At 40.1% G+C, this 26,782-nt stretch overlaps 1 protein-coding gene across 9 annotated transcripts in view; it reads left to right on the top strand.

The window, feature by feature from the left end:
* PRKG1 (protein kinase cGMP-dependent 1) overlaps nt 1-26,782 on the top strand; it is a 466,811-nt gene that overhangs the window by 371,575 nt on the left and 68,454 nt on the right. For all 9 annotated transcript variants that reach the window (XM_080598462.1, XM_080598463.1, XM_080598461.1 and 6 more), the window contains 2 exons: nt 5,117-5,182; nt 16,871-16,945. In XM_080598462.1, the coding sequence (XP_080454588.1) occupies nt 5,117-5,182; nt 16,871-16,945 (141 nt within the window). The remainder of the gene's footprint in view (nt 1-5,116; nt 5,183-16,870; nt 16,946-26,782) is intronic.

The following is a 26,782-nucleotide window of genomic DNA, read 5'->3' as shown; positions in this document are numbered from 1 at the left end:
GGAACCACCTACGGGTGACATTGCTTTTGCTCAGGTTGTATTTCCTAGGAAGAACCATGGACTGTCGATCTAAATGGGCTTGTAGACTGCCGAAAAGCTATTGGCTATAGCAATATGTGCAAATGTAATTATTTTTAATTTTTCTATAAAACTGACAACAGCATCCCATTTTTCTTCGTCAAAGTAACTGAAGTAACTGACCTTAGCTGCTACTAACTAAGTAACTGACCTTAGCTGCCCACCGAGCATTGATGGCTCAGCATCTGGCCCTGCGTGGTTCCCTTGGGAAGCTGCTGGTGACCAGGAGAGGTCTGCGGTAGGGAGCTCAAGTCCTGCGGGACTTTTGGAAAGAGTCTTCAGATCATTGAAATGAGTTTGAAAGTGATGTTAAAGAGGGCTTTCAAAGAAAAGATGAAAGAAAAAATTAGGTCTTCCCTGGTGGTTTTTAAAAATTTGCTTCAGGGAAGCGATTCTCAGGTCCCCAGTTCCTCATATTCAAGCTCTTAAATGCGCTTTGCCGCTTCCCCGCAAGGCATGCTTGACCTTGTTACAGTATTTTTAATAAGCTTGATTTAAGGTTTTAGGACAAGACATGTCTGAAGTAGGTGAAAGGAAAAAAATATTATGGCAGAAACTGATTAACAACTTGAATTTAAGAGTAATAAGCTCATAAACCAGCATCTCTAGTGTCCCCATATTATTTTGTTGCGTATTTTCTGATTACACCCTAACTTTCACATTGGAGGTAAAAACTGCCCTCACTGGGTATTCTGAGAAGTACCCAAATTTGGTGATCTTCTGAAAAGCAAGCCCTAGCTCTGTCCTTTAAGGAGAGGGCTTTGCCTACCCACACACCTTAAAATGTCTCTCCTCTGTTTTACCTTGAAATTAATATTGACTGACAAAATGCCAGTCAGGGGAAGAGCAGAAGAGGCTCAGCTGTAAACTTGATACTTCCAGTGTCAGCATGCTCACACCTCCTAACAAATCCTCTTCTGTGCGGGGCGGCTGCGTCTGGGGGGGTTTGGTCCCAAAGCTGGGCAGGCAGGGGGCTCTGCTTGCAGCATCATGTCCATCTTCTGGAAATAGCAAAGAGCAGGGATTCCTAAGCTTGGAACTGCAAGGTTCAAGCCAACGTGATAACATACTGCTGAATTAAACCCTCTAAAATGTAGTTTCCATTCATTTCAATGATTGTATTGGCATTCTTGAGTGGTGGTGTGTGGCAGGAGGTATGAGAGTTGGGACAGGACTCTGATGTAGGACGTAGGAAGCAAAAGATAGCAATCATCTTAAAGATTTTAAAATCTAAGTTCAATTTTTATGATCAAAGTAGGTAGAACCAGATAACAGAGGCTGTCATAGGGCCTCATATGTAGTCTCTGATCAAAGCTCCCTTGTTTTCCGTATTTGTATTTTCCAACACAGCTTTATAAATGCATTGTATCAACACGTTCTTATCAGAAGGCTTTCCTGGAAACAACATCATAGCTCTTAAGTTGCTGAAGGCTTATCGGAATCAAAGCTATTGAATCTTCTGGAGATATACGTGGTGACAAATTATAACCAGGGAATACGTGTACGTATTTCTTCTTCTAAATAATGCACTTGTATTTTTTCCCCCTTTTACAATTTCGGAAGGCAGGAGGGAGGATTCCTTTGATCTTTGGGGGTAAAAAGATTTTTAATTTTTATGAAACTGGTTAGCCTCAACAAAAATAAGCACAAGATTTGATGTGTTGCATGATCTGCTGTGGTGCAAGATGTGCTCGATTACCACCTAATCCCACCGTGGGGTTAACGAGCGCCTACTGAAGCGGGGTGGTACAGAGTATCCTGCCAGGGCTTTTGGTAGCGCTGTTGGGATCTGTGCCTGCCTGTGCGCTGCCTGCACCTCTTTGTGGCTGCTCCCGAATACGCTCAGCTTGAATTTCCCAACAATGCACACTAGAAACCCCCTGAGCAGCTGCGACCTTTTTCCAAGTCGAGAAGCTTGAAGCTGGAGGGGCTGTAAAATATCAGAGCTCACCCGGAGGATAAAATATAGTAACTGGCTGGAAGAAAGCAGGCATTTTCCTGGGAGAAAATGGTGAAGGCAAACATCAGCAATGGATTATTCAGAGAGTGAAGGCAATTGCTCTGAGGAAGAGCGCTTTTTCTCTGGGAGCAGTGATGAGTACTCCTGTGATGAAGCCGAGAAAATATCCGAGTCAGTGCTCGCAAGCAATGCTTACTAATAATTGCTTGTTGCATTTAATGCCATTCACTTCAAATAATTACTTGTTGCATCTGCTGCAGCTGGCGGCCACCTTTTGCAATATAACCTTTAAATGTGTTCTGACCATTTGTTTTGCTGCAAAGGTCGTTGAGGTTAATTCATAGAGGAGTTGCATGTCTCTAGGAATGTTTGTAATTTGTAAGGGTAAGAGTAACAGTAAGAGTAGGCAGTGTTTAAAACTGTCTTGTATTTCACAGCTGATGCATGTAAAAGATTAACGTTCACGTAGAGTTGAAAATACGTTGACTTTCCTTCTGCTTCATCCTTCTGTTTCTAAGAACATGATTAGATTTTTAATCCTGCATGATGGGTAAACCCCCCTAATATGGGAGCTCGCAAGGTTTATAAAACCACGTAAAATCGATTTAGACTGGGGAAACATAAGGCTGCTCAGCAAAGCAGAAAATCATGGGACCCGGCACTTTCCTGACCCGCCTCGGTTTTGTGAAATCGATTTTCTCCGGAGCAGGTGATAAGAGGGAGCCTGCACTGCGGCAGTGACATGTAGTCACTGCCATGAGCGGTGCTGGAACCCCAGAAATCCAAGTTGGCTGGTGGCAGTCGGTCTGTTGGTCCTTTTGCTCAGTTTGGTGTTGTGCAGGTGGCACCTCTGCCTTTCTGCTGGGACAGGTGTGCCCCGGTGGCAGGAGCAGAAAGCTTCTGTGTGCAGGACCAGGGTCCTTCAGTGGTGGCAGCGTTGGGTTTGGTAGCCAGCTCCCCAGTGACTGCACAGAGGGAGCACCTCAGAGCATCCCCTTTGGATTAGTGCTTTCTCCCCACGTTTCTTTGTTACAGTTTCATTTTTTCCATGAGAAGTGCTGTGGAGGTGGGCATTTTAGGGCTGTTTTGGACATGCAAACTTATGGGGAGGTGGTTTTGCACCACATAATTCATAAAAAAATGGTATTTTCCCTGACTTATCAGTTAATTCTGTGTGTGCTGAACATAAGGAAGCCTCAGAATGGCGTGACTTTCTGCATTATAGAAACCCTTACCATCCCTGTGGCTCATGTTTGAGCTAAATAAAATGTCCTTTGGGAAAGAGCCTTCGTTCTACACTAATTTCATGCTGCTTGAACACATGTATTAAGTACAAGATAGTGGAAACCATAACAGTTATTTGTGTATTTTAATCTTTAACATTAAAGTTTATTTAAAACATTTGAACTGAAACTGTAACACCTGTATTTTACTTGTCTATAATCTGAAAATAATTCTATAATGGTAAGCTCTTTGTGACAGAAAGGCATCCTGCATAGTAAGACAAGTATGTTAAGTTTTAACTGGAATTAATGACAACCAAAAACCTTGCATACTTTTTTAATAAAGTAATAATATATGAGCAAAAGTTGGCTACAGCAACTTAATGGAATATTAAATATTTAATACCTTATCCTTTCTATGTTTACCAAATTTTTAGAAGTTAATAGAAATATTTGTATCACACTGTTAGGCTACTTTTTTCTACTTGTTTTAAATTACCATAATTTTGTTTATTGGCATGGATAAATTAGTATTAATGTACTCTAATTGAAAATAAGCTCAAAGAAAGTATTTGGATGCAGGACTGAGCATTAATGTTTGCTTCAATTGTATTTCTGCTTGCTATGCTTTGAAGATAGTTTAAGGATGGTAAATTAAAGATAGCTTGAAAGTACTTAAAGTAAATTTAATTAACAATTAAAGAGAGAGTGCCTTTTCCTAAGAGAGAGTGCCTTTTCCTGTATGAGTGTGCATGTACCAAACTTCTTTTCACCATATTACTGCTTTAATATCTCTAGTCTTTAAACAGGGGAACAGCTATTTCCAACAGCATTTTTAAATCTCATTTTCTACTTCAGTGGAAAGGAGCAGTGGTTTTCCAGTCTAAATGAATTAGATGAGTTTAAAAGAACTGGATCAGTTTTGCCTGTAATCCATTTACAGTTCATAGATGGTAAAATTTTGAGTGGTTTTGAATAAAGCAGTGACTCTGAGTCTTGTGGATTTGGTTTGCCAGCGCAAAAAAGTGCAATGACATTTAAACCATGATGAAGCACTAAACTGGTCTGATTAAAATGAAATAACTTCATATTTTTTAGTTGGGGCTGACCATGGCCAAGCTGTGTGTGGCAGGAGGAGGGAAAACACAAAATAATTGATAATGAAGATGCAGAAGACAGGTGCACAGAACCCATTTCTAAGCACAATGTTTCTGAGAAGCCGGTGAAAAGTAGCAGCACCATGGCAGTGCCTTTAAATGGCTTTGCTGAGCTAGTGCTGAAGCTACCTGGAAAATGGTTGAGAGAGGAGATTTATGCTGAGACCTTTCAATACCCCCCTTCTAATCTGACCCCCTTTGATAAGTTTAGTCCCAACCTCTGCGCTCTGTGCTCAGAGAGCAAATGCCTGGTGAGTCCTGTAGCCTGCTCTGATGTCCTACTTGACTGCATGCTTCGCATATCAGCGTTGAGATATTTCCCTCTGGACCGTGGCGCGGGTAGCTAAAATGTAGGTTTTGGGGAAGAAGGACATAGCAGAAGTCTAAACGTTTGCAAGTAGATCTATGCAAATGGCTGATATTTTGATAATAACCATTTACATACACCATAAGATAAAAGATTTTGGCTAAGAAAAAAGCATGGGCCAATAAATGGTTTGATGCCCTATTTACAAGGGGAACTTATTTCTGGTTTTCTTCTCATGTGTGGTTTTTAGCTCTCACATACTTGAGGCCTGTACAGATGATGAACATCTGTCCAAATCAATATATGAAAAAAATTGTGAAACCCAGAATTTTATTCTTGAAGTGCTTTAAGAATGAAATATATTTGTAAATATAATGTGTTTTTCTTTCAGGGAGGATGTCAGAACTGCCAATGTCATCGCAGCTGAGGCAGTAACTTGTCTGGTCATAGACAGAGAGTAAGTACATAATTTTACTGTCTTGTGGCGTTGTGTATCTCCAGTTTACACCATTTACATTTTTTTTAACTAGAGCCCTAGAAAATTTTCTGTAGAATTGTTATTTAATTTTGAGAAATACATTCAAAATGTATTACATGTGTTCTTGATGAAGTAGAGAAGAACATCCACCTAAATCAATAAGACAAAATTCAGTGATGACAAATGCAGAAAATTAAGATGTGCAGAAAGACAAAATAGAAATAAATGGGGAAAGAGTATTACTGTGGAAACAGATCCGGGCGTTATGGTGGTACACAGATTGAGTTTGCATCAGCAAAATGTCATGAAAGAAATAAATCCTCTGGCAGATGTTAGAGAAACATGTTGTTATTCTTTTCCATGTGGGGTTGGAGAGTCCCTGTCCAAAGGACCCAGCTCTGCTTGAAGCTCTGTGGCTTCAGAGGTGGTAGATCAGAAGAGCAAAATAATGTCTTTCCTATTTTACATGGAAAACTTGGAAGAATTAGTGATTTTTAATCTAGACAAAAAATGCCTGCAGTCCAGTAAACAGCGCTGCAAAGTTGACAGCTTCCTATGACTGCTGGAAGTGGGATTAAAAAAAAAAAAAAAAGCATTACCTTGAAAATCTAGTGTGACTCCTGGAATGGTTTTCCAGTTGTGAGGGCGGTGAGGCACAGAAATGGACATCACAAGATACGGAGACGCCTCACACTGGAAAGCGAGTGTTAGCTGTGTGTCTTATTACTGCATAGGGAAGACTGATTTTGTAATGGACAGTGCCACAAAAAAAAAAAAAAAGATCAGCTCAGAGTTCAGCTGTGACCTAAGTAAAATAAAATAAAAATCTGTTGTTAGGAATCATTAAGAAAAAAAAATAATTAAAAGTACATCTATGATTTGCCTGGACTTTGCATGCTGCATGTTGTTCTTGCTACCTTCAAAATGGTATGTTAGACCCAAAAATTGTTTGGAGGAGGGTAAAAAGTATAATTAAAGGAGGGAATGTCTTCTGTTAGCAGGTAAGTAGGTTGAGACTTTATTTGGGAAAGAGGTGATAAAAGAGAATGTAGTACAGATCTGTGAAATCACCAGAGGGATTTTTAGGAGGAGTGGGATTGATTTTTCACTGCCTCCTCCAGAGTGAGAACCCAAAGATATCTGTAGGAGGGAGGTAAAGGCCAAAAGGAGATGGCTCTTCACACAGGGATGGCTCATGGAGCTCCTTGCCATAGGAAAACAAGAAGTTTGCAAGTGTTCAGAAAGAAAATAAATCTATTGGATTTATTAAATATGTAGGACCTGCCATTGGCTCTAGGGAGTCTCAGCTGTAGGAGTATCAATGTAAATATAAACGCTTGATCTGTTCTTGAACTTCTTGTCGGGTATATAGAATTGACACAAGACACGGTCAAAGTTTGGGTGCTGGGTCAGGAGTGACCTCTGATTCATTCTTGTAGTCTGATGACATCAATAGATGTCTACTGTCTCGTGTAGGGGTGATCTAAATACAGTCAGTCCTGGTTTAATACAGGAGTTTTGTGTTCAGTTATCTTTTGAGACTTCCTCCAGACCTTCGTTTCTAAAAATCCAGTATTCTGTAGTGGCAGAACTGAGGAAGAATACTTCAAAAATCCTAGGTATCCTTAATGTTAGTTAATTTATGATCAATTAAAAAATATATGGTGTTGCTGTCAAAAACAGCTGGTGAACTTCAGGACTGTCAGTTGAGTAGCTTTCTTTTGCATATACGTGCAAGGTAGCCTGGCAGCTAAAATACATAATATCCCTTATCATTCTGTGGCAAGAAGAATCAACACAATTGAATATTTTAGTAAGCATTAATTCAGAGAAATATAAAGCAAAGAGTAATTTCTGCATTTTTTTCTGAACACTTCTGTGAGGGACATTTTTGGTTTGTACCATAAGATTTTAAAAATAAATAAATAACGAGCAATTCCTTCCAGATCGTTTTTCAGACTGTTTGTTTGCTTGTCTAATGGGCTTTTTTCTCTGAATATAATGCCCTTGAAATAGTAAGGAAGCACAAGTTATATTTAACTGATGAAACTGTAGTTAATCTATACCAGAGATCCTAGTAATGCTCGGCAATTAGTAGCAGAGTAACGCTATTTATAAGAATCCTATATATAGAGCAAGAAAAGTAATGCTATTTATAGCACAGTTTATAGTTCAAGGTTGGCTGTCCTCTGTCCTGACCAGTTCTGACTTTCTTGTCATAGCTTTTCTCTTAGATTATTGTTTTATGGGTATGTGGATAACTGTAGAAGCTAATTTTAAAATGGAGAAAATTTAATAGAAGACTTCTGTAAATTTGGAAAATTGTGTAGACACTGTTCAGTTGATGAGGAGAATAGCATTTCTGTATATCCGGATACACTGAGTTATTAAAGCACTTGGTTTGCCATGGTGGTCAACATAAAGGATAGCACTGAGCTATATGCAAGGCAGCAGTGGAAACAGAAGCCAGCTGTACTGACAGTCGAAAGCTGTTCTGAGCAGAATGAGGAGTGATGCTTGTCACTAAGGTTTTTTAATATTTTCTATTACAAGACAAGCTCTTGCTTAATCAGATGTAACCACTGAAGCAGCAATTTTCATGCTCTGTGTATCAATCCAAATATGAAACATTTCAGCAAAATTGATTTGGCAATTCCCACGAACAAGTTATGCAATAATATTGTTTCTTTAATGGTCAAATGGATCTGGTGAGCCTCACTGTAATAAGGCTGTCTTGCTCCCATCCAGTGAACAGTTAAATTTTGAGAGTCACACCTTGCTATCACACCAAGTTATTCCCAAGAGATGGAAGTCTGATCTCTGCATTTGGCAGTATTATGAGTAATTGTAGGGCAATTCTAGTTGCTGGAGGGTTTTGAGGATAATAAGGCAGGAAACTTCCTTCATAGGAATGAGCCAGGCCACCAGCAAGCTCTGGGAGAGTTGGCTGTGAGATTGGATATTGCTTAAGCTTAAAAAAGATGAAATGGTTGCCTAAAATCATTTCTGAAATTGAAAAAATGTGTATTAAAATGCTACAGGAGTGTAGCTCTGGGGGTTTAAAAAGACCATGAGGAAAGCCAAATGGTACTTTGTGACGGGTCTTCAGTTACCAAACGCTCACGATGTCAGTGCTGCCTTTCTTTTTAATTTCCATGTGAAACAATAAGGCCATTATGGTCACAAATACACCCCCAAACCACCCAAAAAGTAGTGTAGCTATTTCTTGCATATTTGTGTAGAAATGTTTTTAAACAATGAATTTTCAGCATCCTTTTCTGATGTAGAAATGAGCAGTCACAATCTAACAAATAAAAAGACCCTGTAGTGTAGCAAATGTTTGATGTGTCGCACAGATTTTAAGCCATTCCTACCCGTCCTTGCCCTGAAACTATATTCATTCCTGCAGATTTGCTTCTGTGAAGGAAATTTTATTTTGACAGACAACACAGACATTCTGTCTGTTTTGCAATTACATTTTTCAGTTCCTTCATTTACCAGAATAATGACTTTGACCAGGATTTGGTCCTTGGTGCTCTCTGGCTTCATCAGCAGTCTCCACCACATGGAAGGTGAGATGAAGCTGATCATCCAGTTCCAGCCAAACTCTGGCAGAAGTTTCAGCTGATTTCGCTAAAGCTTTATGTCAGATTATGCTGCGTTTCACTCCTGTGTGAGTGAATATAAATTGCTAATGAACAACCTTTAGTAACTTGTCCTTTAGCAATGATCTGAAGCCAACAATGAAGATACAGGGTCTAAGCTGAACTTGAAATTTGTTATTTTAAGCTAGATATCAGTGAACTATTTCACATAGATTCTACATCGTATTTTCTGAAATTAGTATGTGTAGCATAAAGGAAATGTGAATGTGGGACATAATTTTGTTAAATGAGTACTTTAGCTCAATCCATTGATACCATTTTGGCCTAGACATAAGAAGCCAACAAATGATGAGAGTCAGTAGACTTAGGGCAGCAAATAGGAAGTTTTGGCACGTGCTTTTAAGGCAATAAGAAGTAAGAAAATGTAATAGCATTAGTTATTAGCAAATAAGATATTAGCAAAAGGGGAAGTATATATGGAGTATATATATTCAGGGAATGGAAGTTATTGGAGATCAGTGTGTGAGCTGTAGGCTCTATAAGGACAGTATATACCATGGTAGAGTTGATGGTGGAGGAAAAATGAGAGTCTGATTCTGAAGTCTGGGTTGATTTTGAAGACATGGAGAAGTAAATGTACATAGAACTGTACCTAGAACCATTATAGATACCAGCTCAGACATCAGTGTATGGCAGATTTGTCTATAGAGACAACAACTCTAGGGCTGAAGATGCACCTTGCTTCTGTTCTTTTCCGTAAAGAATAGAATGATATTACCTAAAAAACAGGGTTAAAAGTAAACCCAGGACACAGGATGGGAGGTGCAGGGCAGTCCCCGTGGCCGAGGGGCAGCCTTTTTTTCTGGCAAGCCAAATGGCCCGGGGAAGCCAGCCCCAGAAAAGGGACCCTCAGCACCCCCAACCCTCCTCCTTGTCCACGTGAGGGCATCTTCCAGGCCGCTCCCAACACAGCCGCCTTTGGCCACGCGTGGGCCACTCCATCACAGAGGCTTGCTGAGGTCACAGTGGCCACCACTGCCCCGCCTTTGCTGCGGGCCCTATAAAACAGGCCCCCTGCAGCTGGCCCAGCATTCGCTGAGCATCTGGGCCCTCTGACTGCCAGCTTGTGCGGCAGGAGGAAGACTAGAAGAGCAAGGCGAGCAGCAGGCCTCCTTGGTGTGCGAGGACAGCGATGCCGTCCGGTGAAGCACCAAGAAGGAATGCACCTGAGCAGAAGGAGATGTGTCGTGGGCGGAGGGATAGCGCCGGCGGCACAAGAGACACCAGTGCCCGAGGGACCTCTGGCGCCCAGCCCACAGACACACACAGGCGGTACCATTGGCACCACAACGATGCGGGGAACAGGCCGGCCCCTCACACACCCAGCGACAGGGATCCTGGGCCTTACCATAGGAGCAACGGTGACATGGGGCGAAGGCGGGAGCATCGGGCAGACAGCCGCGGGGAGCAGAGGCGTGCCCATAGTCCCGAGCACAGTGCGGGACCCAGTAATGGCCGTAAACCAGAGGGCAGCGTCGGACCCATGCATGAAAATCAAGCCGACAGTGGTTTGGGACCGAGGCGTGGGACTGGACAACCTCCTGGTTCGGCACCCTGGCCTGAGAACATTCCGGACGGAAGGCATCCCGTTTGGGCAGTCCCGGGCAAGGACTGGCTTAGCCTTCTGCCCAACACCGTGGAGCCCATGGAGCTGGATCCACCAGATGTGGAGGAACGGGTGGAAGTGGATCCACCTCTGCCGGGACAGGCCTGGGACTACTGCGGCATGTCTTTGTGCTCTGCCATCCGAGAGCACCAACAGCATCGCAGGAGTGCCCGGCGAGCCCCCTACTCGTTGCTCAGGCTCCATCGCAAGCATTAGCTTGGAGCCACCAAACACCACGGACATCCCGCAGGCCTGCCTGCAAGATGTCCCGGCAATAAACAGCTCTTGCCGATTCTCAGGGGTTGTGCGAGTGCTTCTTCTTTTTTGGGGGGGAGAGGAATGGGCTAAAGTTGCACCAGGGGAGGTTTAGGTTGGATATTAGGAAGAACTTCTTTACTGAAAGGGCTGTTAGGCATTGGAATGGGCTGCCCAGGGAAGTGGTTGAGTCACCATCCCTGGAGGTCTTGAAAAGACGTTTAGATGTAGAGCTTCGTGATATGGTTTAGTGGAGGACTTGTTAGCGTTAGGTCAGAGGTTGGACTAGGTGATCTTGGAGGTCTCTTCCAACCTAGCTGATTCTGTGATTCTGTGATCATGAAGAGAGGGGAAGTATGACCTACACGAGGGGAAAAAAAGCATTAAAAAAACCAAGACCTGCAATCTGTGAAGAAATCCAGGCTGTGACTGTACAAAGAAGGGAGGTTTTGCATCCGTCATGGGAAGTTCTGCGTGGAATCTGTTGCAAAATGAGGAATTGTGCAAGGAGCAAGGGAAGGAAAACTGTTGCCTCCTGAGCAGAGGGAATCATGGTCTTATCTCAAAAATAGAAATGTATGTGTTGTGTGTCAGGTCCAAAATTTGCACAGAGATGACAGAAACATGATAGGGGAAAAACAGCATGAAGCACAGCTGGAGAAAAATTAATAAAGGGGACTCATTTCTTGGGGATTCAATAGAGTGGAACCTTGTAGGGAAGAGGTGTCCAGTATGGCTATCTGGTTTGGGTCAAAATCACTTTGAAGAAGATGTTGAAGTGCTAGTAGTGAAGGGAGTCCTGGATGTGTTTGGAAATGGATGTGGTCAGATCTGAATAGCATAAATGTGAAAACATTTTGTGGACTTATATCAGTAGAAATGACTGTAAATTTTCAGAGAAAAGGGAAAAATAATGACTACTAATACTGGAAAGTCATCGATTAAGTTTAAAGAGAAAGTTTAAAAAGTTGGTCCATTACTGTGGTTCTCTGCTAAAAATTGAACAGTGAGAAATGAAAGGGGCTCTCTGGGTAAATCAACTGGACAAGGACACCTAAGATTCCTTCCATCTAGCGGGCTTCAGTTCTTAGAAATTTTCATCATAGGAAGGTGACACATTTAGGAAATGATTTATAGGGAATTAATTTATAATCTGGGAGTTTGTTTTGGGGAATGGCTGGAGAGAATTGGCTAGTTGGTTTGAGATCCATATTCTACCAATATTTAGAAAATCCATAGCAAATGAAGTGAGCTTCAAAGATGGGATTTCCAGGCGAGGTGGCAGCATTAGTACAAGCTCTGTACAGGCTGCTCTGAGAGCTCTATTAATTTTTTCCACCCTAGTTTGTTTCCAAGAAAGAGGAATATGAAAGCAAATCCATTACTTGCTATAATGTTGAGTTGTCTTGTTGCCGTACAAAAAAAAAAGGGGGGGGGGGGAAGTGCTACATGTTCAGGTGTATTTCAAAGAAACAAGCTTTGTAATAGGTAGGAAAAATTTCCAAGTTTCAACATGTCCATGCACGCTGTCACGGAGGAAGAGGTTCCATGGTTCCATTAACCCAACAGGGGAAAACAGATCGGAAGGTGACAAGGTTGACCAGAAGGGGATGACAGCCTTGCTAAGGGACCTGCATGGTGGGCAGGCTGCATTGTTGTCCATGCTGAGGCTCAGTGGTAAACCCGGGTGATTTAGACAGCCTATCTGGAGTGACAGAGATGCTTTTCCTGCCCTCAGTGAAGCGTAGACCCAACTAGGGGGATTGGGAAGTCAGCTTGAAAACTTCCAAATTAACATGTAATTCATGGTAGTTGTCAAACTATGCAGCAAGGTCATCTGACCATTTTGTAGAAGCTTTCTCTGCTTGGGGAACTAGGAAGCTTTTTGCAGAAGTAGCTTCCTTCTGACGGAATATATGATCCAGGTAAATGTATTAATATTTTATAATGGTTTTTCAGCGTCAGATATCTTTTACTGGTTTTTATTTCCAAGAACGCTTCTTTTTAAAGAATTCATAGACTTTCTGTGTTTATGACTTGCTAAAAACCTATGTAAAATAAAACAAACAGTTGCTAGTTAAGTATTTCCCATTGTGGTACTGCAGTAATTCATCCTCTAGGAAGAAAGTAACAGTGGGAGATGTACAATATGGCTGACCCCAAGGTATTTCAAGCTTGGCCCTAGCCCTGTCATGGTTTGACTTAGTGAATTTTCACACTCCCTGGAAGGGTTATTAGATCTGTAGAAGTAGGATGGACTGATTGTGGAAAAGTTAATAATTCCAATACATGGAATTTGATGGACTGGACCACTCAGACATTTTGCCTAAGACATCTTCTGCTAAAAACTGTGTAGGCACAAGTGGGAGAACCTTCAGTGTCTGTTTTGGAAATTAATTTGAATAGACACATACAGGCACGCTTTACTTGCAGCTACTTTGTATGGAGATAAAACAGGAAGAAAATTTTCAAAACATGTTAGTAAAATTTTGATCATTGTTGGCACTCTGAGAGAAGTTTGTGCAGTTTTTTAAACTTTTTTTTTCACATCTACCTACTGAACCTAGAAAAGCGTTTCAAAGAGTTTGTGTTCTTCTGAACTGTAAGAATATGTACACTGCAGTTGATGATTCAGATTCATCTTTTATTTATGTGATTTTTTTACTCCATATAATTTGTTTATGTTGATAACAATATTTTCCCGTAGCGCTAAGATTTACCAGGTGTAAATGTTGTAGTTGCTGAGAGTACAAATTGCCTGATGCAAATATTAGAGATGAGCTGAGCTACTAAAACTCAAGGCACAGCTGCTCCTGATGGAGGCTAGTAGTGCTTCAAAATTGCCTGCTATTTGCAGATATTGAGTGCTAAATGTTGTTTTTCTGTTTGTCTTCTTCAGTTGCACATACCTATTTCTGGGTAGTTGCTGTGTTGTTGTTTTTTTGTTTGTTTGTTTGTAAGAGAACATTTTAAATATTTGGGGGATTTTCCAATTTTCATCTTGTCTTTTACATTTTTGTCCTTATTTGAAAGCCTTTGTTTGGTTTGTGATGGGATAGCTAGCTATAAGGTGTCTTGAAAGGTTGCTGTAACAACCCTCTTGGCAATGGAAATCAGAGAAAAATAACATAAAAAAAGTTTATCCTAGCATGACTGACCCCGTACAAGCTGAGCTGAATCTCCTTTCATTGGAGATTTTCATTTCTTCTGCTTTACTATTTTTCCCAGTTGGGGTGAGATTTATCCATGGAGAAAATTGGTTATGAGGAGAGAATGAAAGAAATGAAAAGAGAGGGCTATGCAGAGAAAAACTGAGCAGTTCTCTGATGAAATTCTGGGGGAAGTTATGACCAAGGTGATAGACAAACAGCTCTGAGATAGACAATAAAAGAGTGACTCCAGTAAACTTAAAAATCCTTCCCAGTCCTAAATCTGGCTTTAGATAATCAAATAAAAAATTAAGGAACTTAGGCAAACTGTTGTTGCTCCTTTCTGTGACTTTTTCTTGTTTGTCTATGTAATGTTTCACTATACAAAGATTTATTCACATTGCCAAAACAGAAAAAGGAATGTTTAACCCTACCACATTTTCCTAACCACATTAAAGCAACCCTAGCCTTGCTACTTAAAATTGCATTTTAAGCCTTAGCTCATGTCTTGTAGCGTACCAGGAGGATTACAGTATTACACTGTCTTGCTCAATTGCCTAAATATCTGTTTGTGGTGCACTAATATATACATCTCTGCTTTCACTGCCATCTTTCAAGGGTTTGGTTTCATCCCATAGCACATACTCATTGCTGGGAAGACAGACCTTGATGTTTCAAACCGTGGAGCTAAATTTTTCATGTTTTCACTGCTGAGGGAAAAATTTTGCATTGAGAAGATCCTCTGGTTATTAACACATCTTAATAATGAAGCTTACAGCCTGCTGAGCCTGTGCCTTGTTAAAAAATTCCTAACACAATTTCCATGGAAGAGCAAAGGGGTCTATGCCTTCTTCTCTTTATTAATGAGTTCCTGTTGCTTCCCCATGCTGCTTAAATGATTTAAAATAAATGATAATGCGTAAATGATTTAAAATAATAATTTAAATTTAAAATATTACAAATTAAACAAAGTGGAAAAATGAGGGAGTTGTGTGGGCAGAGGATATTTCCAGAGCAGTGATGGCTGTAATTATGCAAAGGGCCATGGTGGAAAGACCCATTATAGCAAGTAACTCTAGATATGAACAATAGAAATAGATTTCCCGACTTTTTTAATTTTAATTTTCCCGACTTAAATACGACCTCGTATTTATTACAATAATGGGTAGAATGTGGCTTTTTCCAGCTACTTGTAAGCAAAGAGCAGGTAATAACTAAGCCTCATTTAATTCTTCTGGAAGTCGTATCCTCTGCTAGTAGCAGACACACTGCGGTACCTCACTTAAGGTCAGATGTCTCCTGAGGCAGCAGGACACTTAAGTACCCACTTAAGAACTTGCAACGTGTTTAAGATTATTCAGCAAAGCACAGTCCAAACTGTTTAATCATTCTCAAGGCCAAAGGGAATGTGATGTCGCAGGATATTAAGTTTTCTGCCTATACCTTCTAAAGCCAAATGCCTCAGTTGGATGAAAATATTTCATTTCTGTTCATTGCTGTATTTTCACTAACAACTGAGGTTTAAAGCTTTTTGGCTAATAAGTTTTTAATCTGCCCATGCATGGCTCTTTATCCTGTATAATGTCACGTGATCATAAACCAAGTGCTTTAGGGGAAAAAATGCAAACCAACTGAATTACTAAGTTTATCTGTATGCTCCTCATCCTCTGCTGAACAGCATTAATTCTCATTCATCCTAAAAGTCTTTATTGAAAGAGGACCCACATTAAGTATTCTATTGTTATTTGTAAATATGGCCCTAAATGTTGTTGTTTTCTATTTTTTTCAACTTTTCAATTAATTTTTTTTCAACTTTTTGATTTAATAGCCGTTCTGTTTTCTTCATCTCTGTTCAGCACCTCAAAAGGGTCATGGCCATATAGAAGAGGGAGGAACTGCAGGGCTCTCATTTTTCAAGCTGTGACCTTAGGGCTGAGATCAGTCAAGAGACTGTCATTTGCAGTAGTTCATCCTTTCAAATTAATCTATCTCTATCCTCGTTTTGCAAATGGCTTTTTCTTTCTTAAAAGAACAAAGAACAAAAAACAAAAAACAACCCTATGTGTGACAGACATCCTGGGAATAATAGAAATGTGTAGGAGGGAAGTATACTTTTCACCTGTAATATTTTCAGTTGCTAATAACTGAAATTAATTATTACAAATATTATTTAAATATTCAAATTTTTATTCCTTATTTGGTTTCTGATACTGTTTAGTATCACCAACATAGGCATAATAGTCACAATTTTAATGCTTTTTTCTCTGGAGTGATGCTTGTTAGTTGATTATATGGTCATTGGGTCCATTTGTTTGAGTCACTCATGATATAAAAAGATTTTTTTTTTCCAATCTGTTTATGCCCTTTGCATCTCCCCTGAGACAGAGAATGGTGTTAGGGGACTTCTCAAGCTGCTCTGGGCTTGTACAGAAGGCAGCTCAGCTCTGGTTGTATCAGGCACTCCTAACATTTCACCGTCTTACTGAACGTTTAACCCAATTCAAGCCAAATCTCCTCTTAAATGTCATTAAACAGTTTGGGTCATGATAATTTGCTTGTCTTTCTGCCCTCAGTTTCTCTTCCTTGTCTGTTTTTTTTTTTTTTTTTTCCCCTCTTTTTATTTCTCCTTACTGTGTTCTTGGTTGCTGTTTCTTTAGCAGTGAGAAAGCTAAGATACAGAAATAAAGATTATCCTTCACTTTGAAAACTGAGGGACTTTAGGGGTTTCTGGTTGGAAGACAGGGACATGGTGGTGGCACCTCACCATCATGGGACTTACCAGTCAAAAAGACAGTGCCAGATTTACTGTGAAATTTGTTAGAGGTTGGGTTCAGTCTCTAAAAGCTGGATAAATAAGTTTTGGATCTTCCTGGTTATTATCCAGGAGCATCAAGGGACATCCCCAGGTTGCTGCTGAAGAGCCACGTCGGCTTGCTTGGCTCCCTCACTGTTGGACCCTTTTTCTCTTAAAAATGCACCTTTGTTTTTACAGCTCCTTCAAACATCTGATTGGTGGCCTAGATGATGTGTCCAACAAAGCCTATGAAGATGCAGAAGCAAAAGCAAAGTAAGTGCCAGCTCCTTGTGTTCAGCATAAAATCTTAATCTTATTTTTCTTGCTGCAATGGTTTTATTGATAGTGAAGCATGGTAACTTAAAAAAAAAAAAACACAGCATTTTCTCAACATAATAGTGAAAAATAGATTAAAAAGTAGAGAATTAGGTGCTTACTCTGGATTTCCCTCGTGCTCTTCATGAGTCTGGGAGGGCCAGAAGGAGATGGCTGTCCTCAGGTTGGTGCCCAGAGCCAGGTGGTCCCAATGTCTGTCTTAATCATGGTATTGGAGTCCAAAGAAGTCTCAGACCTTAAGAAAATAAAGAAAAATAATTATTAATAATAATTGTGATTATTAATATTATCAGTAAATTAATGTAATCAATAAATTATGATAATAATTATAATTATTAATATTATCACAATTTGTTGATGATTATAATTATTAATAATTATTATTATTGTTATTATCATCATCATCATCATGCAATAGTTTGAGGTAAGAAATTACAGGTCTTGAAAAGCTCTGTTTAATAAGATTTGTTTCTTTAGAGAGCTCTGATCTTTCTGAAATGTTTTCCCAAAGTCAAATCCTGTTCTGAGACAAAGAGTGAGAAATCAAGTTTGTCATTTTTGAATGAATATTACAGTTATTTTGATGTGAAGCAATATATTTGTCTAAAGTTCTAGCTATATTCGTTTCAGAAATGAGCTTTAATGTATTGTGATTTTAAAGTATTTCAAAAAATCCCAACTGATAATTCACTCTTGATATACAATTTTTTTTAGTAGAAAGACTTAGGTATGTCAACACTTTATTCTATACCAACAGTAAAGCTTATTAAGAAGAACATATTCTGATGAAAATGATAGTGAATATAAACCAATATGATTCAAAAGCAAAGGTAGTTTTTTTAAAAAAATGAAGTTGCTGTATAAAAAAAATTACATTTTTTTTTTACTTCTTTTTTTTTTTTAACCACATTAACAAAAGGGTTGGGTGTTTACTCCAAGTCAAACACTCAGAAAGTGTGCCTGTTAATCAGTGGTCTGCAGAACTATAAATTTAAGCTTGCTCTTAAGTTACATATAGAAACTTCTCTTCAAACCAGAGGGGCTTGAAATAGTGTGTAATAAGGGTATTTGGCACTTGAGTGGAGAGAAAATGAGACAACCTAAATAGTTATTCAATTAAAAATAACTGTTTGTTTTAAAAAATAAATATGCATCCCAAGAAATTTACTAATATTGCAAAGTACCTGCAAATTAAGATTTTTTTTTCTTTTATTACCATCTTTGAGTGGTACTTGAAATACATTTTTAATCATGTTTTAATTTGTTTTAAGGTACTAGAAGGCACCCTAGAGTTGCATTTTTGTTTTGAGTAATATTTCCCTGCCCCTAATTAAACATGTAAGATTTTTTTTTCCAATGCTCAAGTTCCCTAAACTTCTTCCCTTAATTAAGTAAGACAGGAGGTTATCAGCCTCTTTTACCTTCCCAGAAAGTAGGTAATTAGAACACAGAATACAAAGTCAAATGGGACAGTATAATAGTCGATAAATAGCTATTGGGTGTTACAGATAAATATAGTGTACATTATTATATAAATTATCTATTAGTACCAGCTAAAAACATGACATTTTAATGCCAGCAACAGCTTATACAAAGCATTTTACAAAGCGGTGAAAAAGTAACCGAAGCAGCTTCAGAGAGTTGGTCCCAAGTATCCCAGGCATGTGATTTTATGTTTTTAGATTTTATTGTTAGTGCTACTATTTGGAATATTTTAATTTCCATCTGAATAAAAAGTAAGAAAACATTGCTAATGAAACTGTGGATTTTTTATTTTTTTTTAGTAATAAGATGATGTTTTTATCACAGGAGCTTATATTAAGGTTATACCAGAATCCATTAGCACCAAACAAAATTTTCAAATAGAACTTGTCATTTCCCATTTCATCATTTGTCTTCGCACATTTACAATTTTAAGCTGTATTATTAATAGAGAGTATCACATAGCAATTTATTATCACAGGCAATGTTTGGGTATGCAGATTGTATTGTAGAGTTTTTCAGGTTGGTTTAGTGACTTTTAGGGGAAGGCTTTCAGAATCTGTTGTGCACTTTGCAACATGTCTTCAGGAGGACTAATTTTGGACCTATTTTGAATAAACTCTTCATTTTTGGTAACCAGTGGGCCTGTGTTGACCTCAGCATTTTTGAGCTTTTATCTTCTTGACGCTTGTTCTTTTCCAATGCTATTTCATCCAAATGGAAGGGCAAAGCAAAGGAGTGCTGGTGATAGAAGAATTGTTTCCCAAAAGGAAGAAGTGATGATAGCAACTTTTGAAAGCAGCTTTTCCTGCCATCTTAGAAGCCAGTGCTTAAATCCTGTCACTTGAGACTGTAGGTGACAATGACATTATTGACCTTTACATATTGACATTTTGTCTTTGAAAAAGCAGAAGGGATCAGTGCTGTCTGTCATGAGAAACATTTTAAAAGGAATATGCTTTCAAAATATATGGCATTTATTAGTTGAATGCCGTATTCATGTTCGCTTGGCTCTTTGAAAACAAGAGTATTGCTGCAAAAAGATGAACAAGAATAGGAAAAAATGACAAAGTTACATTGAGAGTAAAGCAAGATGTATTGTAAGCTGCTTCAGAAAGATTTATCACTCAAGAGTTATTGTTTCTATATCTCGCAAGATAAAACTCCTCTGGGAGAAGAGTCTACTTGGCAGAAATTTTAACCTGGATTACTTTTCAAGCTGTGTTAATTAGCTTCAGCTAATTGTCCTTCAAGGGCTTATCTTTTCCGAAGAGCAGTTTGCAAAATGGAAGAGCTTGGGACATAAAGCGTATTCAGGTACTCAAATCACATAAAAGAAATTCCTACTTTCGCATCCTTATAGCTAGCATCTCAATTTCAGTGCTTGCATGACAGGTGACAAAAGGCCTTTGGATGGAGAGGAATTTTCTGTGTGCCCTTATCTCACCATGTGTCAGGTGGACCAAGATGATCCACACAGAGGTCAGACATTCGTCAGGCATGGTCATGCAGAGTAAATGCAGAGGACATCATTCTAAGACTGCATTACAGTGTGTCAGAGCCTGCTTTTCCTTGGTGTGGTGGTCACATTCAGGGCTGAAATGCGAACAGTGTAATATTTTTTTTATTCCTGTCAATTAACAAATATGAAAAATGGCTACAAAATATGCTACAGAATGGCAGCAAATACATTTTCTTAAACACCTATCCATATCAAGATGATTATTAAACTCCTATTAATTTAGAGGTTCCTGCTCAGCAGAAGCACAATTTTAGAGGTTTCATGTTCCTAAAGCAGGACTTGGGCCGTAGGCAGGTGTTCATTGCAGAAATAGTACAAAATTGGTGGCAGTAAGGTTTTTTTTGTTTGTTTTGTTTGTTTGTTTGTTTCTTTAATACCTGTGTTAGAACATGACTAGAATTCTACTGCCACAGAGGTGATGGTCCCAGTGCAAGATGCATCTGAGAGATGGTTAGGCAGAAGTTGCAGGGAAGAAAAGCTTTCCGTGCATCCAAAAATCGTCCAGCTCTGAAAGGACTGAACAAGTTTTTGTTGAGTTTATCTCTTGGCAACCTGGTGTTTTCCCAGGTAAGCCCTGAGATATAGCTAGGTTGCTCCTAGGACCTGGGAAAATGTTCTAGCAATCAAACTGCTGTGGACAATGGAGGTACCACTTCTTGCCCATGGGCATGATTTAAAGTATCTGCTTGGTTCTTGAAGGAAAAGAAAATGCATAGCACCATTAAAAAATACTTCAGCAGAGCAGAGGGGCTCACTGCATCAATAAACGAGGGGTCATAGTGGGGATCTAAGGCTTTTATCTGTTCTCAACCCCGGCTTTTAGGCATCCCCATAGTGGCAATGACAGCTGTAGGCGTCTCCTTGTTCTGCGTGGACACCTTTGGGTTGTGTCCTGAATGCCTGGCTCTTGGCCGGCACAGGCAGCCAGGATGCCCCACACAAGGCTGTCCCAGTGCTCCAGTGGGAAGGTGCCCAGCAGTTCCTGCCAAGCAGACCTCGGAGACAGTTGTTTTCTTCAAGGGTTTTGACCTTCCTGTCTAGGAAAGCCAGTCTGCACCTGAGCTGCTGAAGGCAGTGGAATTCAGTTGCTAATGTACTCGAGCTGAGTTATCTTTGATACCATTTTGTGAGTTTTCTTAAATTCTGGTGAGTATAAAAATTCTGGCCTTCATCTAAATGGAAGAACCCATTTTTATCCTCACAATTACAGAGATCATCTTTATAACATAAGCTTACTCCAGCGCCAGATTTGATTTACTTGTTTACAAGTAATATCTTCCTAGTTTTATATTTTGGAGAGACTTTTTCCTGTTTATTGCAAGCTTGGAAGTGGCATTACTCCTTAAGAGCATTCTTTGTGCTCAGTCTCTCGATTAGGTCAGAAATCATCAGTGAAACTATGTAATTAATATTTTACTCCTCAGATGTATTCAGATAAGTTAATAAATTCATCAACTAATGAATATTAGTTACATTCCTGCCAGTGCGAAGGTGAAGGAAAGAAGCAAACTTTTAACTTGGTTTGTGTTCTGAGAAAGCAGGACTTTCAAAAGAACAGCACTCGTGTCCCAGGGTCAGGCCCAGGTCCAGCACACTCTGCCTGTGGTGTTGGTGTTTGGGGCATGACGAAGACACCTAAATAAGAAGAAGACACATCTAAGTGTAGATTCATTCCAGATAGAGCCACTATTGCAACTCTCATAAATCCAAGAGGAAGCAGGTGGTTTCTACTGCAGTTATTGGTGCCAAGTGAGGTGAAGGTTCAACAAACACTACTCGCTCCAGGCACAGAAATCCCTTCTGCTGGTCTTCCCTATCCAAAAAACTCTTGAGGTTAATCACTGCACGCTCCTTTAAGCACTAACAAGGTCATCAGATGAGGTCCCCACTAGCTTAGTCCCACCTTTCTGTGACAAGGCTGTAGGAAGGCAGCGCCCTAGCCCATAGCACAGAGATGGCAACAACAAGGTGTCCCTCACCACCACGCTGGGAAAGCTGGCAGCGTCCTGGCTTCACCCAGCCAAGCAGAGCGCATCCGCTCTGATGACCAGGGTCCCTGCGCTCCTTTTCTCCTGTCACATCCAGAATTATCTGCTGATGTTGATCTCCTGTGGCAGCAGGGCTTGAAATTAATACCCTATTGAAGTCCAGACACTGGTGCTTTCATGATATTGCTCCAGGCTCTCCACAGACATGGGCTATTTTGATTGCACTTTTTGCTTTCTTTCATTCTAGTTGCGTTGCAGCCCTGGGGGTATGCATCTTGATACTCACAGCCAAAATTGTCTCCTTTTCATGGGACTTGAGGAGGCAGGGACCTTTATGTAGGTATACAATTCTTTTTCCTTTCTTAGCAGCTCTGACCCCAAATACCCTTCATTTTAACTTGTTCTGTTTTTTAATAAAGAGCTCCATCCAAACCTTTTATTCTACTGCACGGGGTCATCCCTTTTGTCATTTTACCCCTTGTCTTTCACTACATATGTTCGTAACAAGGCATCCTAACACTTTATTGACTTAGTTTTGGTGCAGAGGGTTGTTGTTAATATTTTTCCAATTTTGTATTCATACTTTCTAGATATTATTCCCCTTTCATCCCGGCTTGAAAAGTAAAATTGACTTTATTCTAATGAGAATGATACAGATACAGTTTTACAGTTTGAGCAAACAAAGCAGGGTGATGCCCTGTCTCATTTCCTTTCATTTGCAGCTGCCAAAATGGCAATACGTACAGCAATACATTTTTGCACTAGTATTTTCTACGATGCCAGTTTAGGAAAACTTCTTGGCTCGGCAGGTGCTTGTGTGCCTGGCTGGAGGGCAGCCTGCTCCTGGTGTCTCGCAGTGCCTGGTAGCTGGAGTCCAGGTGCCCTCTGCTGTTCAGGGCTTTCCCCGTGCTGTGTCCAAGTACTGTGCTCTGCCAGATGAAATCCTCGTATCCCCTGGTCTGTCTCATTTCTCTCTTGCTAACATGTTAAAAGCAGAAAGTATTTTCAAGTATCCTGTGTTCCTCCTCGGTGGTATTTCTTGGAGGGCCACTGCTGGCTCTCTATGTGTCTCCTTCGTATGCAGCCTTTTCTTTTGCTTTATGAGGTTTTCTTTGGGAGCCATTTTTACAGTTGATATTGTCTCTGGGAGTTGGGCGCTTATTGCGCTAGGTCTGTATTAGTAATTAGCACAGATTAATAGGAGTGGATTTGTAGAGAAAAAAATGTTGGTGGCAAGGACCTGATGTATAGACTGTATGCATTTCAGTGGCATTTTCCTTTGGAGTACTTCCAGTCTGGTTCCTTTGGACTCACCTGAAAGGAGCCCAGTTCTCATGCTCTTGATGTTAGAGGGAACGCTAAGCTTCAGTTGCACCAACAGTTGCTTCAGAAGCGGACTCCTTGTCTGGGGCAAAATACATTTTAATGCACCTTGGGCATGAAGACTGTTCTTCATTGCTTTTGTCGTCACAGTGCTCGTCTGAAGGTGGTGGCAGAGATCTGGTCACACATGCTGGTGTTCCTGTAGTGTAGGCTTTGGCCCTTCGGAGGTTTATGGGTACCAGGATACAAGTTGCGGCCAACCTCTGCATGCATGTAGTGAGGCTGGAGTTGGCCCTAATGGTACTCAGCTCCAAAAAAAGTGCCATGGCAGAACCCTGCTTGCAGCCTCCTGTTCTGGTAAGATGGGAAAGCTGTGCATGCAGATGCTGGTCTGCAAGCCCCTCGGTGCAGGGTGTTACTGACAGGAGAGCCAGTCTGTGGGTTTTGTGAGTGATAAACAGCACTGTGTGTCAGGACAGGATTCTTTTTATTTCTTTATCTTCTCTTTTTTTAGAAAGGTAAGCCAAGAAGGTTTTTTAACCCCTGCTAAACGTGAAATTCCAGTTAGAAGTTCCAAATCGGGAGACACCAATTAAAGAGAATGATTTAATTAAGATCCGACTTTCTGTTGGGCCACTGCTTTTGAAAACTTTTGCTGAAATAATTCACTGACCCCCGGTGTCAGTGAACTATTGTATGATTAGATTAGTTATTCTTCTGCAATAGAAAATATTTTCTGGCTTACAGCATTACAAAAATTGGACAGCATGAGGGCTATAATAATTGTCTCCGTCTCCCTCTGTGTCAATTGTTTTCTGAATTAGTGACCATATGGGAACTAGCTTTCGCCTTGGCTATCTGCAGTGCCAGAGTGGTGGTGGGGGAAGCTTTTGGGGCATGCAAAAAGGGAGAAAAAGATAACTAATTCTATATAAAGCAGAACTCACAGTCATTTCTTTTAGGCTGTGTAAACAATTAAAATAACTCTTGCTATTTTGAGAAAAGGAAAAAAAAAAAAACCCACACCAAGAATGTAACTGACTTTAAATAGCATTCTTTGGACTCTGCCATTTGAGACTTTTTTCTTTCTGCTGGAGAATTTTGTGTATAGCAGAGCTGGGCCTTAAATAATTTGTAATTTCATACTGAAGCCAATGTTAGTTTGTATCCAAGTCTAGCTATCAGATATTCCCAATTGCTGTAACGAATAGGTGTTTACTTAGAAAATAAGTTCTCAGAAATGATTTTAAAAGGTAAGAGCACATCAAGGTAACATCCAAGGTGATAGTCCTAAATAAAGGTAGTAGAGACTGCTAAATGGTTACTTTATTTTTTTGATGGTGAATTGACATTTACTTGCAGTCTTGCATTACTCATGCAGAGATCTGTGCTGGGTAGACTTTATGGCTGCTTTCCTCTTGAGAAAATGCACTGTGTAATGCACTGTGTCGCTCACAAGGGATATATTAGATTAGCTTTTAAAAACAGGTCATTTTTATTTAGGTAATAATCTATACACTTTTCTCTTGCTAACTTGACCTTTCGATATGATAATGGGCTGTGTCAGATGGCAGATTGAAGCGCTAGCAAAAAAAAGTGCTTTTGAAGCAGGCTGCTATGATAATATTTTACTGCATTTGTTTTATAAATTAGAGCCCAATACTAGCTGAGAGATGATGAAATAAAAATGCAGCAGAAAGCTTTCTGAAGATTATGAGTCTCATTCCAGAGGAAACAGAAAAATAGTGCTGTGAATGCATCTATGTGCTCAGCAGCTTGAGTTGTACTTGGTAGCACTTGATGGAAAAGGAGGTCTGCGTATTAGAAATATTAGCCTTTCTTCTGGCATTTATCTGAGTACTTTATTCTGGAACCTCTCAGAATACTTTACTAATCCTAACACTGCCATTTGTATAGCACAGTCTTGGTAGCTTTAAGCAGAAATTTTGGCAAGCTTTGGCATCCGAGAGGAATGGAGGGGCAACAGTAACATGAAAGCCTTTGTGCACAGTTTCTGTCCATCTGGTGCCCAGTATGTTTTTGAGCTGTCCCCAACATTACCTACATAGGTCTGTGAGTATTACAGCACTGGCAGACGGACTATTTCTGCCCCACTTTCATCAGAGGGATGTAAATAACAAGGGTGCTTCATCAGAGTCAAATATATTGTAAATAAAACTCACGCTCCTTCCGTAGGGACCTACTGATTTTTGGAACTGTTAGGAATAGTTGTGGGATTATTTGTGGCTTTTCCAGCACCTGCTAGAGCAGTTGTCCTTGGCTGTACCTGACCAACTCTTATGAGGTCCACCAGGAGTTGGTCTGACCTCACTTTTAGGGGGAAATGTTGGTAAAGGACAGAAAAGAGAGAAATGTAGTGCCAGTGAGAGCTGAAAGGCAAGGATGTGGTTGGTGCTGGCACCCAGGTGAACTCTAGGAGGAAGAGGTTTGGGCTCCAGGGAGGGCAGCACCAGGGGAGACGTGGAGGAGCACCATCTCCCCTCTGCTGACTTTCCTTGCCAGAGCAGGTCAAGGTGTTGCCAGATGAAGTTCTTCCTGTGTACCTGAGAAACTTTTCAGGCAGAGATATGCAGGGAATGGCTATAAAGGTTTGAAAATTTGCTCTATGCAGTTATTTAAAAAGCAGGGAGAGGGGAAAGAGCAGAGGGTGGAGGTCCATATTTCAAAGATGAGTGAATATGAATTGTTTTCCCTGAGAAAGTTAGTAAGCGTGGTACCCAAAAACTGCATAGCAAATTCAATTGACCCCTGAACAGTAATTGTGTCAAATTCAAAGATGAAATTCAATCACTGAACTGTGAAATGGAAGAAATTTAATCCTCCTGTAAGTGAAAAAAGCAATACAGGCTTAACTCCAAAGTTACTGCTGATGCCTCCACTCCACCAGCAGCTGAGACACCAAAACAAACCCTTTTTTTATTCTTTTTACTCCCCTTTTCCCTGCAAAGTATACATAATTGGTTTTCCTGAAGGTTCAAATTAATTTCCAGAGATAGCTTACAGTCTAAATGTAGTCCACATTAAACTCAGGATTTTTACTCGTATCTCATGATTATGAGCAATACTGGACCATGGCAATACTGGCAATGTGGTGCCTATGTTGCAGGCTGCCAAAACTCAGCTGCAAGACTCTCTTATTTTGATGTCCGTTAATTTTGCCAAATGTTAAGCACTTAAAGCAAGGGCAGGCCAAGAGGCTTTGTAGAGGAAGAGCAATTTATGCTGCCGAGATGAGTCCCTGCCTTCATCGCTGCCGACAGACAGCTGCGGGACCCACACGACTCCACACTCCCTCCTTTTGGTGCAACGGGAAGGTGACAACCTGCTACTACAGTAACTTAATCTGTAACACCAAGTAAATGAGGCTTACTTACAAAAAAAAAAAAAAAAAAAAAAGATGAGATGCTTCCAGCAATGCTGATGGATTTTTCTAGTTTT

The sequence above is a fragment of the Anser brachyrhynchus genome, assembly GCF_964034855.1.
Source record: "Anser brachyrhynchus genome assembly, chromosome: 6".
Classification (NCBI taxonomy): Eukaryota; Metazoa; Chordata; class Aves; order Anseriformes; family Anatidae; genus Anser; species Anser brachyrhynchus.
The sequence above is the reverse complement of the archived record's forward strand: the minus strand, read 5'-3'. Positions and strand labels throughout refer to the sequence as shown.